At 36.0% G+C, this 13893-nt stretch overlaps 1 protein-coding gene across 1 annotated transcript in view; it reads left to right on the forward strand.

The window, feature by feature from the left end:
• Nucleotides 1-13893, forward strand: part of ARID2 (AT-rich interaction domain 2) — a 255295-nt gene that overhangs the window by 140604 nt on the left and 100798 nt on the right. The window contains exon 5 of the mRNA XM_077170650.1: nt 12072-12290. Within this exon, the coding sequence (XP_077026765.1) occupies nt 12072-12290 (219 nt within the window). The remainder of the gene's footprint in view (nt 1-12071; nt 12291-13893) is intronic.

The following is a 13893-nucleotide window of genomic DNA, read 5'->3' on the forward strand; positions in this document are numbered from 1 at the left end:
AGACAAAATTGATGATTGACAATTCATTGAAATTAATAGAATTGGCAGGGATTAATTAATTAATTAGAGCTGGCAGGGATTTTAGTGATCATTTAATCCAATTCAATCATTTTGGTAAAAGGAGGCCAAGAACAATTAAGCAGCCTATACATTTGCGTTTTTGGTAATTAAATTTGTAAAAGTTAACATGCAAGAAAAATTTTTAAGTTTTTAACATTTATATTCGAGTTACAAGGGTCCTTAAAGAGTTCCATATTCTAATAGCTATTTGGACTACAACAATCACTGCCACAATCAATGGAAAGAATATGTTGTTAAATACCTGCAGTGGAATAAACAAAACTTCAGAAACATTCATCCTTTTCTCTAAACTGAAAACTAAGAGAAGTTTAAAGATTAAGTTTATGAACAGTGATTGTCATGCACAGAGGATGAAGGGTAGAATTACTTGAAAACTTGGAATCAAGGATGTTGAAAATATATTTCTAGTCCCATACCATTTATAAAATTGGGTCATATCTACTTGGGGGATGAAGGATCTTAAAATCTTCTAAACAATTAGTTCTTGAGCTAAGATGGTAGAATGGGAAACTCTAGGGTTCTGTCCCTACATAGCAACATTGAAAAACTAAAATATTGGCAAAACCAACTTTCTCAGAGCTCTGGAAAACAAGGAAAGGGTTGCAGCAACTGCGTGACAGCAAATCAAGAAAAAGGCAACTTAAAAACGATAGGAAGACCTATTGGCTTCTTTACTGGCCCTCCGCTCATCACATCTCTGACTTGTCATCTCTGACAAAGGAAGCTCCAGCCCACGGTCACAAGTTCCAGGGCCTATGTACATATTTGGGTGCATGTATGTATGTAAATCCATCAGGTGGCAGCCTGAAGGTCTGATCCTTTCTCACTGCAAGTCTCTTTCTCACTGGTCCTGAACCTTGCTCTAAATGTAGAAGAGGCTGACAATGCCTCTAAAACATTATAAGAAAACAATCAAACCACAGCTTCCTGGGGCAAAGGATTACCAGTTGAAACATAAAGCAGTACCCAGACTGGGAGGAAAGACTGTGAATTTCCTGGGGAATGTTGGTAAATCAGAATATTGGGATATAGTGTGCACTGGGAAATTGATGGGGCTACACATGCATACCTAGACAGACCACATACTCAGAAAAGACTTGACATAGAGCCCTATGCTTTTGCCTCAGGCTGTTTTTTTATATTTACTGTAAGGTTGGCTAAGTGGGAAGGGAGAGTACCAGTAAAGAACCAATCTGCAAAGACTGATTAAAGTGGTTACTTTTGATCTTTTGTTGCTGTTGTTAGCTTCTGGCATTCAAGGAAATCTCTGTTGAAACATTAACTGAATGCAAGCTATGGAATAGGGATGTCAGTAACTACCACCAAGGGATACAGTCATTGCATAGATACTTTGGAAAAATTAATAAACAAATAGGTTGTTACATTCTTCAACAATAAGAAGGAAAAAATAAACCAGTAAACCCTAGGGAAGGGGGAGAATCTAGTTTCTAGAGCTAATACATTACATTATTCAAATGTCCCCTTTCAGTAAAGATTCACAAAGCATACAGAGAAACAGGTAAACATGGCCCATTCAAAGGAACAAAGTAAAATGACAAAAACTATCAATAAAGAAGACCAGACATCGGACATACTAGAAAAAGACTTTTATGGGAACTGTCTTAAATATGCCCAAAAAGTATGGAGCAAGTTGCTATATGGTGTGTCATGGAAACACAGGCTCAGGCAAAGTATTCTCAACAAATGACCACTTTATTACTTACACAGCACAAAGGGTCCAAAAGAAAAGGGATAAACGTCCTATGGTGGTCCATTGTGAAAGGGAGAAAGAGCAAGGGGTCAAAGGCAGATCCAGCAGTTGGTCAGATTTTCTGTTGCCATAATGACCTGGGTCAGTGGGCAAAAATATTTTCTTTCCAGGTTGCCAAAAGGCCAAATCTGTAGAATACAGGAGGGGGTCTAGTAACCAATCCTCGTAGTTGTGTGACCACTTTCCATGAGATATGCTTTTCTCAGTCTATTTGCAGTAACTTATCTTTTCACTCTAAGGCCACCCAGTATTTTTTCCCCTTGCCTAAAATTATAACTTTACCACTTTTCCATTGATCTGAGTACCTTACCCATCTCTTCTGGCCTACTTCTATCCCCTTCCTTATAGATAGGAGTTGCCAGGATTCCTTGAAGGTATTCCATGACCATTTCCAAGAGGATTGGGGGGTCCAACCAGGAATAGGCATTGTTCACTAACCTCCCAGTATGTGTGTTTCAGGCCCCACAGGCCTACTGCCATCATCCCACTCCTCTGCCTAGTAACTTAACCTTCCACCATCCTGGGAATCATAAATAGAGTGTAATAACAGTGGTGTGTCCTTGGTCCCCCATTTGGGCCGGTCTTTATCCTGATGGGTGTAAGGGCAGACACACAGCAAAGCCTAGGTTCCTTCCCTATCCTTATCCCTTCTGCTAGGAAGTACAAGAAGGTCATGTTTCTCTTCCCAGGAACTGCTTAGTTCAGTTTCCAGAGTTCCCAGTCTGTCCAGTAAGAGTTATCAGAGTGTAGATGCTGAAGATTCTTTTTTAGGTGGCCATTAAAGTTCTCCACAGTGGCCAATGGGTGGTGAGTGTCATTGAAAGTCTATCTAATTCTGAGTCTGGGCCCATTGTTGAGAGGATCATGCAAGTGGGATCCCTGATCAGAGGAGATGTCATCTGTGTATCTAAAAGAATAACCCCTTTTGCAAGGTATCCAGTGTATGTACTGCATCTACACAATGAACTGGAAAGGCAAAACTGTAGTTTAAATAGGTGCTACTGTGACCAAGACTTAGGACATTCCTTGGGATGGCAGGAAAGGGCCGATATAGTCTATTTGCCATGAGCAGCCTTGTGTGAACCCTCTGGAAATAGTCCCTAATGCCCTTTTTAGGCTCTGGTTTGTAGTTGACATCTCTCACATTGGTAAATGATACATTGGGCTTCTTTTAATGAGAGGTACTCATGTTTCTGGGCCTTTAATTTCATGGTGTCAGAATTTCTATGTCCAGTTTGATCTGGATCCACCCAGCCGCAGAAGCAGCCATGGGAAATCCAGCGATTTCCCAGATGTCTCCAAAGATAAGTTCACTGTTGTTGTCTACAGGTAGGGTTCTTCCTCTGCCTCTCTCCCAGGAGGATCTCCAGTCTTGCAGGGAGCAAAAAACACTTTCGTGCACCCTTTATCCCTTAGGTCATTCCAGCGATATTTATCATGATACAGGCTCGTCAACATGGGTAGTACAGATGATGCCTTTCCATACCATCAATTGTTTCCAATGGTCCATTCCTCACACTGGGGCACCTTTGATTTTTCCTAACTACATTCCCTCCATGAATCTGACCAGAATGCTAAGCTGTGGTGGTGGCCCATGAGTCAAAAAACAGGTATGCCAGAGGTGGTATGCAGTTTATCTGAGGTAAGGGAAATAGGATGTTGGATGGTTTCAGTTTAGCCAATCCATCAGTGAACCAGCACTGAGTATTTGGTGAGACATTCTTGAGTTGGTGTCCCCAAATGCCAGTGCAGGGAGAACAGGTCTTCATTTGGTGTTATAACGGGTTCATTGTTGAGAGTGACCTCCACCACCGTTTCACGTAAATGTGTCATACCCTGGAGGCACAGATGAGCACAGTCCTGAATTTACCACTTACATTTGTTGATGCTCTATTGTTGGGCACTCCTGTGAGAATGTTCCCAGTACCCAGGACATAATGGGAATTTCTGGCTGGCCTCAGGAAGACATGGAAGCTCTCAGTAATCCTGTTCGTTCCCACTAAGGCCCTATAGTACGCCAGAAGTTGCCTCTCAAAGAGGGAGGAATACTGCATTGCACTTGGAAACTTCTTGGTCCAGAAATCCAAGGGTATGTGAATTCTTGTTGCTTCCTCCTTCCAGAGCGAACAGCTGGCATGCGTAGCAGAAACCCATAGCTCAAATGGAGATCTAGGATGTAAAGGTCCTAGAGGCAAAATGGCTGAAACAGCTGGTTTATTTTTCTTGTAAGAATTTGTTCTCTAGTGGAAAGTATCTGCTTTCTATATTACCTGATACAGGTATTGGGAGGATTCAAAGATGAGGAATATGATAAGCACCGATGCGCAAATAGCATAATATATATAAATACCCATCTCTTAGTCAGTAAGAGATGGACCACAAGTGTCAAATGGGCCACTCCAGCATTCATGCATCAATAGTCTATAGTCACCTGCCATGTTCCACTCACCTTTTTCCCTGGCCACGCTGGCCTTTTATAGGCAGAGATGGAGGAGTGGAGAATACCCACAGTTAGAAGGCCCACCATGAGTTCAGCAATATACTTTTTCCCAACAGAGAGACAGCATTGCCAGTGTCAACAGTGTGGTAAGGAGATGGTCCCATTCTGATGGCCACAACTCGATGGGACAGGGAGCATATCATTGCAACTGCTGCAGAAACGTGTAATGGCACAGGATATCAATCCTGTGATACATTCCCTGGCAGAAATATTACCACATGGATGTCCAAGGAGCCAAAGAGACCAACCCCACAGGGTAGTGATAATCTCCCATCCCTATACCCTTTTGGAATGCCTGCAACCTCCTAATGCTATTGGTTACCCTCATTATAAAGTGAGGACACCCACAAGAGGAGATCCTCTCAAGACTTCTGCCCTTGCCTATCTTTCATGTCCAATATCTCCTTCTGTATTAAAGCTCATAGTTTTCTTTGAACCTCTGTATCCCCAACTTCAGTTTTAATAATCTCTGAATAATAACTGACCTCACACTGACCTTAAGGTCAATCTAGGTACCTTGACTGTGGGTATGCCTGTTCTAGAATGAGTAGAGCTATTAGAGTCCATGAACCAAAGGAGTATTTAGCCAGGTGATAGTATTGATTTTAGCATGGAGCCAAGTAACCAACTCCCTGGCATTCATGGGACATTCTCAAAATCCCTTTTGTTTCTCCCCTTACCCCAAAGGACAGAGATAGCCTATGCAACCTCACCCCTCCCTCCAGCCATGGATCAGTGCCTCTACTCAGGCTAGTAGCATGGGGCCTCCTTTCAGTTTAACCCACAAAACCTGTGTTGCCCAAGCCATTCCTGTACAAAAGGAACACAAGAGTGACCCAGAAAAGCGTCAAAGAATAAACACATTCCATGCTTCCCCATGAACCCTGTTTCTTGTGCCAAAATCTTTGCAGCGAGTTGCTATATGGTACATAGGATCATGCACAACAGAGATCCTCAAAAAATGACCACTTTATTAGTTACACAGCACAAAGGGTCCCAAAAAAGTAGGGGAAAAGGTCCCATCATTGCTGGTCCTTGGGGAGGCCAACTACTTGGGTGAGGGTCAGTAGGTGATGACACCATACACTCTGCTTCATGTCATAGATTAGGAACAATCTGTACTGCCTAAGAGATGGGTATTTATATACCCCAGTGGAAGGGTCTTGCCACAGAGCAAAAAGCATTTATTAGGCAACCTTTGTGCACATTTCCTTCCCTGATACACAGCTGTGGCTGTTTGTTCCCAGTTTCGGGTTCAAGGTACAGTCAGGTTGTTCCATTTCTGGGTAGTGTGTTTTTCGTGGTTGAAATTTAATGTCTTTGCAATGTGAAATGGAAATGTATCGAAACATCTTCACGCAGACAAATGGGGGGTAAAGAAGGGGCATAGGTGAGGGCTAAAACATGGCCACTGGGCATGTCCTCGATTTCTCCAGCAAAGAGCTAAAGAAAGTAGGGATAGAGTTACAAGGGAAATCACAAAAGTGATATCTGAAAAAAATAGACTTTTAATAAGAGACAGAAATGAATAGAAACCAAACAAATGTAGGAGCTTCAAAGTAGAATACCTTAAAAGATTTTCCTTGAGAGGTACAATATCAGCTTGGAGCTGACAGAAGAATCAGAACATGAAGATAAAACAATTGAAATAATCCAGTCTGAGGAAGAGAGAAATAAAGAATGAAGAAAAATGAATTGAGCCCGAAAGACCCATGAGATAAATCAAGAATACCAATTTATATTATGGGAGTTCCAGAATGAGAAGAGAGAAAGGAAGCAGAAAGATACATGAAGAAATATCATATCTAGTAAGAGCAAGCAGAAAAAAAAAAGACATCAATATTGAATTGGAAGAAGTAAAAATATCTCTGTGTAAATGGCATGATCATAACAGAAAATCCCAAGGAATCCACAAGAAAGTCACTAGACATAATAAATGAATTTAGCAGAATTGAGGGGTATAAGATCAGTCTCAACTATCAGTTGTATTTCTCTACACTAGCAATGAACAATCCAAAACACAAATCAAGAAAAATATTCTAGTAACCAACATGGTGATTAAGTCATCCGCTGAAAAAAATCTCCCCTCAGAATCAGTGAATAAAAGGACAAATCCCACTTGATTAGAACTCTGGAGGATGATAGAGACTCCACCAATGCTGAATCAAAGGAAAAGAAAAATAATCTCCAATAATAGGTTGCAAATTTCCATCTTAGAGGACCAATCCATACCCTCCCCTTCACTCAGTCACATACAATTTAGGAGTTATACCATGGCTGGAGGGACCATAGAGCCATTCACAGCAGCATGTTAGATCCCCATGTATACTCAGGCAGAGATACCCAAGTCCACAGAGACCTGGGATGGAATATGAACTGTTGAGGAGCCTTCAGAGGGGGTATGGGGCAAAAAGAGATAGAGACACTGTTAGTAAGAGCTGCACATACTAAATTCAGTTTCTGTTGAGTGAACCACCTAAATGCAGAATGGGCTTTTCTGGATTAACTCTTACCTGGGTCACTGGGGCAGGATACAGGGAAGAAACCAGAGGCAGAAAAGCCTCACAGAAAAAATAGTGTAGAGGGAGAGCTGAACTGTAAGGCAGGACAGGTCCCAGACCTGAACAATGTAAGGAAAAGAGAGCACTGCGTGAGGGAGATCATTTAAACAAATCAGAGGAACTGGGGAGAAAATACAACTTTTTTTTTTTTGAAGGAACATATCAAGATTCCCAGAGACATAACAGAGGAAAGGAAGTGTTATCCTGGAGGTAAAACAATTACCCAAAATGTACAATCTTAAAAATTGTATTGCATATCCAGGGCAGGAATCAGGTGCAGAAGAGCTGAGAAGATATGAACAGTGAAACACCAGCTACTGTAAAGGTTTAGAATAAGTTGCACCAAGCATATATTAGAAGACTTAACACAAAGCCAATCAACAATAAAATCCTAGACACAGAATTTGGAACAACTAGTCAAAGAAGTTCAAATAAATCTTCCAAATCAATTCAGGGAGATGAAGGAAATATGGATATAGGTCTAAAGATATTAAGGCAACATGTGAGCATAAAGAAGAATTTGAAAGTTTAAAAAGAAACATAAATTTGGGGGATGAAAGGCACAATGATGGAGACTAAAAAGATACTACCGGCATACAACAGCAGATTTGAGCAGGCAGAAGAAAGAATCCATGAAGCAGAAGACAGGGCAATTAAAATCATCCTGTCAAAAGAACAGATAAAGAAAAGAATAGAAAAAATTGAACAGTGTCCCAGAGATTTGAATGAAAGCAGAAAGTGCTCATACATATGCATCGTGGGTGTCCCAGAAAAAGTAGAGAAGGTAAAGAGGACAGAAAAAATAGTTGAAGAAATAATAGCTGAAATTCCCCAACTCTTATGAAAAACATAAAAATGTACACCCAAGAAGTACAGTGTACTCTATACAGAATAAATCCTAATAGACCTACTCCAAAGCACGTACTAATCTTCCTTTGGCATGCTAAAGATGAAGAGATAATTCTGAAAGCAGCAAGAAAAAAAGCAATGTGTCACATACTAGGGATCCTAAATAAGACCAATTGCTGATTTCTCATCAGAAACCATGGTGGCAAAAAGGCAGTAGTATGATATATTTAAGGTACTCTAAAAGAAAATCTGCCAGCCAACAATTCTTGTCCTGCAAAACTGAGCCTCAAAAAAAGAGGAGGGGTTTAAAATATTCAAATGTAGGCAGAAACTGACAGAGTTCCTCAATGAAAAACCTGCTCTACAAGAAATACTAAAGGGAATTCTGCAGGGTAAAAGGAAAAGATAGGAGAAAGTGGCTTGGGAGTCATGTGAAAAACTAAAGATCTTCAGTAAGGGTAACTAAAAGGGGTAAGTGCAAAATCCTGTAGTGTATGTCTTCAGTATACAACTCGACTCTTTAATTAGTATAAGCGTCAGAATACAACTGATTGAGGAAAAGGCATATTTCCTGATAATGGACATTAAGTATAAAATGGTAAAGTGGGCCAAAAACAAGATAAAGAGGGAGAGCAAAGGGATTAAGAAGCAGAGAATGTCTGTGCTATTGAAGTTAAGTTGGTATCTTTTCAAATTAGGTTGTATATGTAGATTATATAATATAACCCCCAGGGAAACCAAATAGAAAATATTTAAAATAGAAAAATAGAAATGAACAAAGGATCACTCAGATGCATCATATAAGATCAGTCATATAGAAAAGGAAGTTGCAGTAAATGAAAAGAGAGGCAAAAATAGAATATTTCATATAAAAACCTAAGGACAAATTGACTGGAATAAGTACTGCATTTACAGTAATTGCAGTGAATGTTAATGGATTAAAAGACATAGATTGGCAGAATGGATTTTAAAAAGCATGATCTAATTTTATGTTGTTTGCAAAAGACTTATCTTTGACCCAAAGACACAAATAGGTTGAAATTGAATGGTTGAAAAAAGATGCTCCATGCAAATAGTAACTGAAAAAGAGCTGGGGTAGCTATAGTAATGTCCGGTGAAATAGACTTTGTCAAAAACTGTTTTAAGACTAAATATTGAGTTACTGTGACCCAGCAATTCCACTACTCAGTATATACATAGAAGATCTGAAAGAATGGACGTTTGCACACCAGTGTTCATAGCGACATTATTCACAATTGCCAAAAGATGGAAACAGTCCAAATGTCCATCAACAGATGAGTAGCTACAATGTACACTGACTCTAGAAGAAATAGAAGACCTCAACAGAACACTTACATATAAAGAGATGGTCAGTCATCAAAAATTTCCCAAATAAAGAAAAGCCCAGGACCAGTGGCTTCACATGTGGTTTCTACCCATCATTCCAAGAAGATTAATTTTAATCCTGCTCAGTCTTCAAAAATTGTAACAGGAGAGAATATTACCCAACTCATAGACAAAATCACCCTAATACCAAAAGTAGATAAAGATACTATAAGAAATTTACAGACCAATTACTGTTATGAATATAGATGATATAGATGCAAAAATCTTCAATGAAATACTTGCAAATTGAATCCTACAACACATTATAAGATTTATAAACTGTTATCAAGTGGGAATTATCCCAAGTAACTGTAACCCATACCATACTTTGAAATTTGCTCTGTAGCTACTTGTTAAATTGTACTTTGAATTTTATAACTTTCTGCAATATATTTCACAATAAAAAAATATTTTGAAAATGTAAAGTAACACAGTACTGTATAACACAGTGCACCCTATTTTAAAAGGTGGATTGTAGTTAATAGTACAAGTATAAAAATGTTCTTTTGTGAATTATAACAAATATACCTCACTAATACAAGATCTTAATAATAGGGTGGGATATGGGGAAAAAATATACCTAGTGTAAATTATGGACTGTAGGTAATAGTATGATTTAGTCTTCTTACATCAGTGGTAACAAAGCTACCACAGTAATAAAAAGTGTCAGCAATTGGGGGCATATGGAAATGGTGTATTTTTTTACATGATTTTTTGGTAAAAATACAACTTCAATAGTGAATTTTTTTTTTAAGTAGTGGCCTAAAAAATGACTGAATATAAATGTGTATGCATATTTCTTTCTTCTAATGTGCCATCATATTATACTGATTATGTGAAGCTGGTTTTTCCCATTACTATTTCTGTGACAATAAATCATCTTCACAAGGAAAAAAAAAAGATATTCAATTTATGGTAGCATCTAATAGACTAGGATATCTAGGAGCAGATTTAAACATGAATATAGAAATCTTATTCAATGGAAACTACAAAACATTGTTGTAAGGCATTAAAGAAGACCTGAGTAAGTGGAACGAATCTTTTGTTTATGTATTGGAAGACTTAATATTGTCAAATGTCAGTACCACCCAAAGTGACTTACAGATTCTTCACAATCCCAGTTAATATTCCAACGTTCTTTTTGCAAATGGAAAAGCCAGTTGTCAAATTCATAGAAAGGCAAGGAACTATAGCCACTGATATATATCAGAGTCATTTATGACTGTATTGTTGTATTTCTTAACCATTACTTTACTGTAGACACTCATAGAATTTTTAGGTCTATAGAGTTGTTTTCTCAGATATTTAGTTTGAAAAAAGAAGAAATTCTTCGTGTGCATAATTTTCTTCTTTCATGTATTATAATAGATCCGCTTGCATTCCATTCAGTTACTCATTTTCAATTATTTTTATCCACTTGTTTCTGAAATATTTTGAAATGCTTCATCTAGAAGTTTTGAGACTTCTCTTTAAACTAGCTATTTCTTTGTTTTTAAATAAATACTATTTATACTTGGAATATTTGTCTCAGGACATAGCTACAAATGCCTAAACTATCCAGTTTAGTTTAAGTATTTCCAGAAACAACCTTTTCTTATATGTATATATTATGATTATAAAATATGTGCTCTTTAAGCCCATCTTCAAAGTTTTATAATGTTTTCAAGTAATTCTACAGATAATCTTAGTCACCTTGAGTTAGGCAGATATTTCTTAGAACAAAAAGCACACACTGTAAAAGAAAAAAATTATAAATATGGACTTTATTAAAATTAAAACTCACTGTTACTAATATAAAAAGATAGTCCACTGAATTTGAAAAATATCTGCAAAACAGTTTTGGATAAAGGAATCATCTAGCATATTTAAAATTGATATATTAAATGCTGGCAAAGTTGCATAACAATAGGAACTGTATATATTGCTGGTGTAAATGCGAGATATTATATCCACTTTAGGAAAAAACTTACTAGTTCATTACTAAGTTGCGTATGCACTTATGTATGTCCCAGCAATTCACTTTGAGATATTTAACCAAAAGAATTGAAAAAAGATATGTCTGTACAATATCTTGTACATGAGTGTTTATAGCTATATTTATAATTGCTCCAAAGTAGTAACAGTCACAGTATATCTCAACTAAGTAATCAACAATTAAAATATTTTATACCCCTACTATTGCAATAAAAAGGAATGATCTACTGATAGCTGCATCAACATGGATATGAATCTCAAAAATATTATGCTAAGTGAAAGTAACCTGACAAAAGTTTACATATTGTATAATTCCATTTATTTTGCATTTTAACAAAAATAAAAAACTAGGAAAAGAAAGGCTAGTGGTTGCTCGGGGTTAGGATTGTGAATTGATATCAAAGGTGCATGAAAAATCTCTGTGGTTATAAAAATAGTCTATATTTTGACTATGGTCATAGTTAAAAGATTGTATACATTTTTCAAAACTCAGAACTCTAGAATAAAAATGAATTTTACTATTTTAAGTTTATCTTAATCAGTCTAACCAAAAAAGTAATAATTCTCTAATGAGGTAAAGGTAGGTAGGGAGTATAGAACATGATAATATTAAAAATTCCAAAGGAAAGAGTCTGCCTGGCTTATCGTTTATAAAATATATTCCTTAAACTGCAAAAGTAAAATATGTGCGGTTTAGGTAAATTAGAACAATAGTTTTTGTCACTGATATGCAAAGTATATGTATATGTTTTATATTTTAATATTTTTTCAAAAATTAATTTTAACGAGTAATAAACCCAAGACATTCAGAAAGATATCTTTCTTAACTGCTATTCAGTTTTTATTTTATTGAAGAAACCATGCTTCTGTCTCACATGTAGAAAGTCTTAACCATAATGACATCATTTATATGTTAAATCTGTTTTGTTTTGTTTTTTATCTTTGTTAGATTATCTGCGTCAAAGTTATGGGCTATCTATGGACTTCAATTCGCCAAATGATTATAATAAATTGGTGCTTTCATTGTTGTCTGGACTACCAAATGAAGTGGACTTTGCTATTAACGTATGCACTCTCCTATCAAATGAAAGCAAGCATGTCATGCAACTTGAAAAAGACCCTAAAATCATCACCTTATTACTTGCTAATGCTGGAGTGTTTGACGACAGTAAGTTTTAAGCTGAATATATTTTATAATTATCTTATAAAGATGTTATTATATAGATGTACATATTTGTCACTTGTGAATATTATTCCAAAATAGGTTTTTAAGGAGAAAGCTTCTATTTAATAGTCAAAATAATCAGCATTCTTTATTTGTGTTATTTGTATTAAAAATTTGTATTATTTATGATAATGAAAGTTTGATTTTTAACCTTAAATATTTGAATAATAATTTAATCTCAGAGCTTTTGAAATGCGCTGAGTTTTTCTTGGGGATATGTGTATGTGTTTCTTGATTTGAGAAGAGTAATGGTTACAAAATTCTGATAAGGGAAATTAGGACCTGACAGAAATTTTCTCAAATTTATTTCTACTGGTGTGTAGCTGTAGTTTTTAATTAAATAAACCATTTAAATTAGATAGGTATTAACAAAATAAACCGTTAAATAAGCCATTAAATAAAACATTTGAATTTTTGCTGTCTAAATAATGAAATAATTTATATCTTTAGAGTTTACCAATTGTAGTTTTCTAAAAACCAAATTCTTCATTTTCTGGAAAATAATCACTGTTAATGCTAGTCCAAATTACTCAGTTATCAAATGGTAATTTATTAAGGTTTAGAAAATATTCTTTAATTGCATTCCTTTACTGCTCAAACATTTTCTCTTTAAAATATTTGTGTAAGCTAAATATTGTTGATATAAAGTTTTTCTTGCTTCTCAACCTTCCCCCTACCCTGACCCCACTGTGACTTCTTCCGCCAGAAGTATGTCCTATTAAAGGATGTCTTGATGGAAACTGAAATTATTTTGTCATATGGGAAACAGTATAGCATAATAGATACAGTCTGAGAGAGAATTTCCTATTTGATTTTTCTGATTAATGACTTTTTGTTTATATCTTTAAATAGCAAGGTATTTGTAAATGAGTTTATTTGTCCAAAATTTTACTTGAATCAGGTAGTGTACTTTTCATACTTAATTTTGGGGGTCGTTATCCAAGTAGAGTTTCTTGAAATTTGGCATGCAATTATTTTGTATGAAGACAGTTTTGATGTTAGTATAAATAAAAGTGATAATTAGTTCCTTGTTTACATGGAGGAGGTACCAAGATCATTACTTCTCATTTTTCTATTTTAACTTTGAAAATGTTAAGTTGGTGGATTTTCATCTTACTTTATTGTTCATTGATTCTTGATATTTTATTTTGATCTTTTAAATACAACTTTTAGCATTTAATATAGAATGACATTGGAAATTGTCTCACATTTCTTAGAAACCTTAAAATGAAATGTTTGAAAAGAATATGTATCCTAAAACCATAAAGTTTATTGATGTCTTATAGTCTAAGCATTTAAAAAGGATTGCATGTGAATAATTTAATTTGTACATCTGATATAAATAATCTGACCAATATTTTGGTGCACTAAAGCATGGCATTCCTTAGACCCAGTTTATAGTCCTGCTTTCTGTAAACATTCTAATTATCTAAAAAAACCCAACTAATTAATTCAGCCTAACAATCTAAAGCATTAATAAATTAGAAAATGCTATTCAAAGAATATTTCTATCATTCTAGTAGTCTTAAAAGCTTAGAGTTCCAGA

Source organism: Tamandua tetradactyla, chromosome 7, assembly GCF_023851605.1.
Source record: "Tamandua tetradactyla isolate mTamTet1 chromosome 7, mTamTet1.pri, whole genome shotgun sequence".
NCBI lineage: Eukaryota > Metazoa > Chordata > Mammalia > Pilosa > Myrmecophagidae > Tamandua > Tamandua tetradactyla.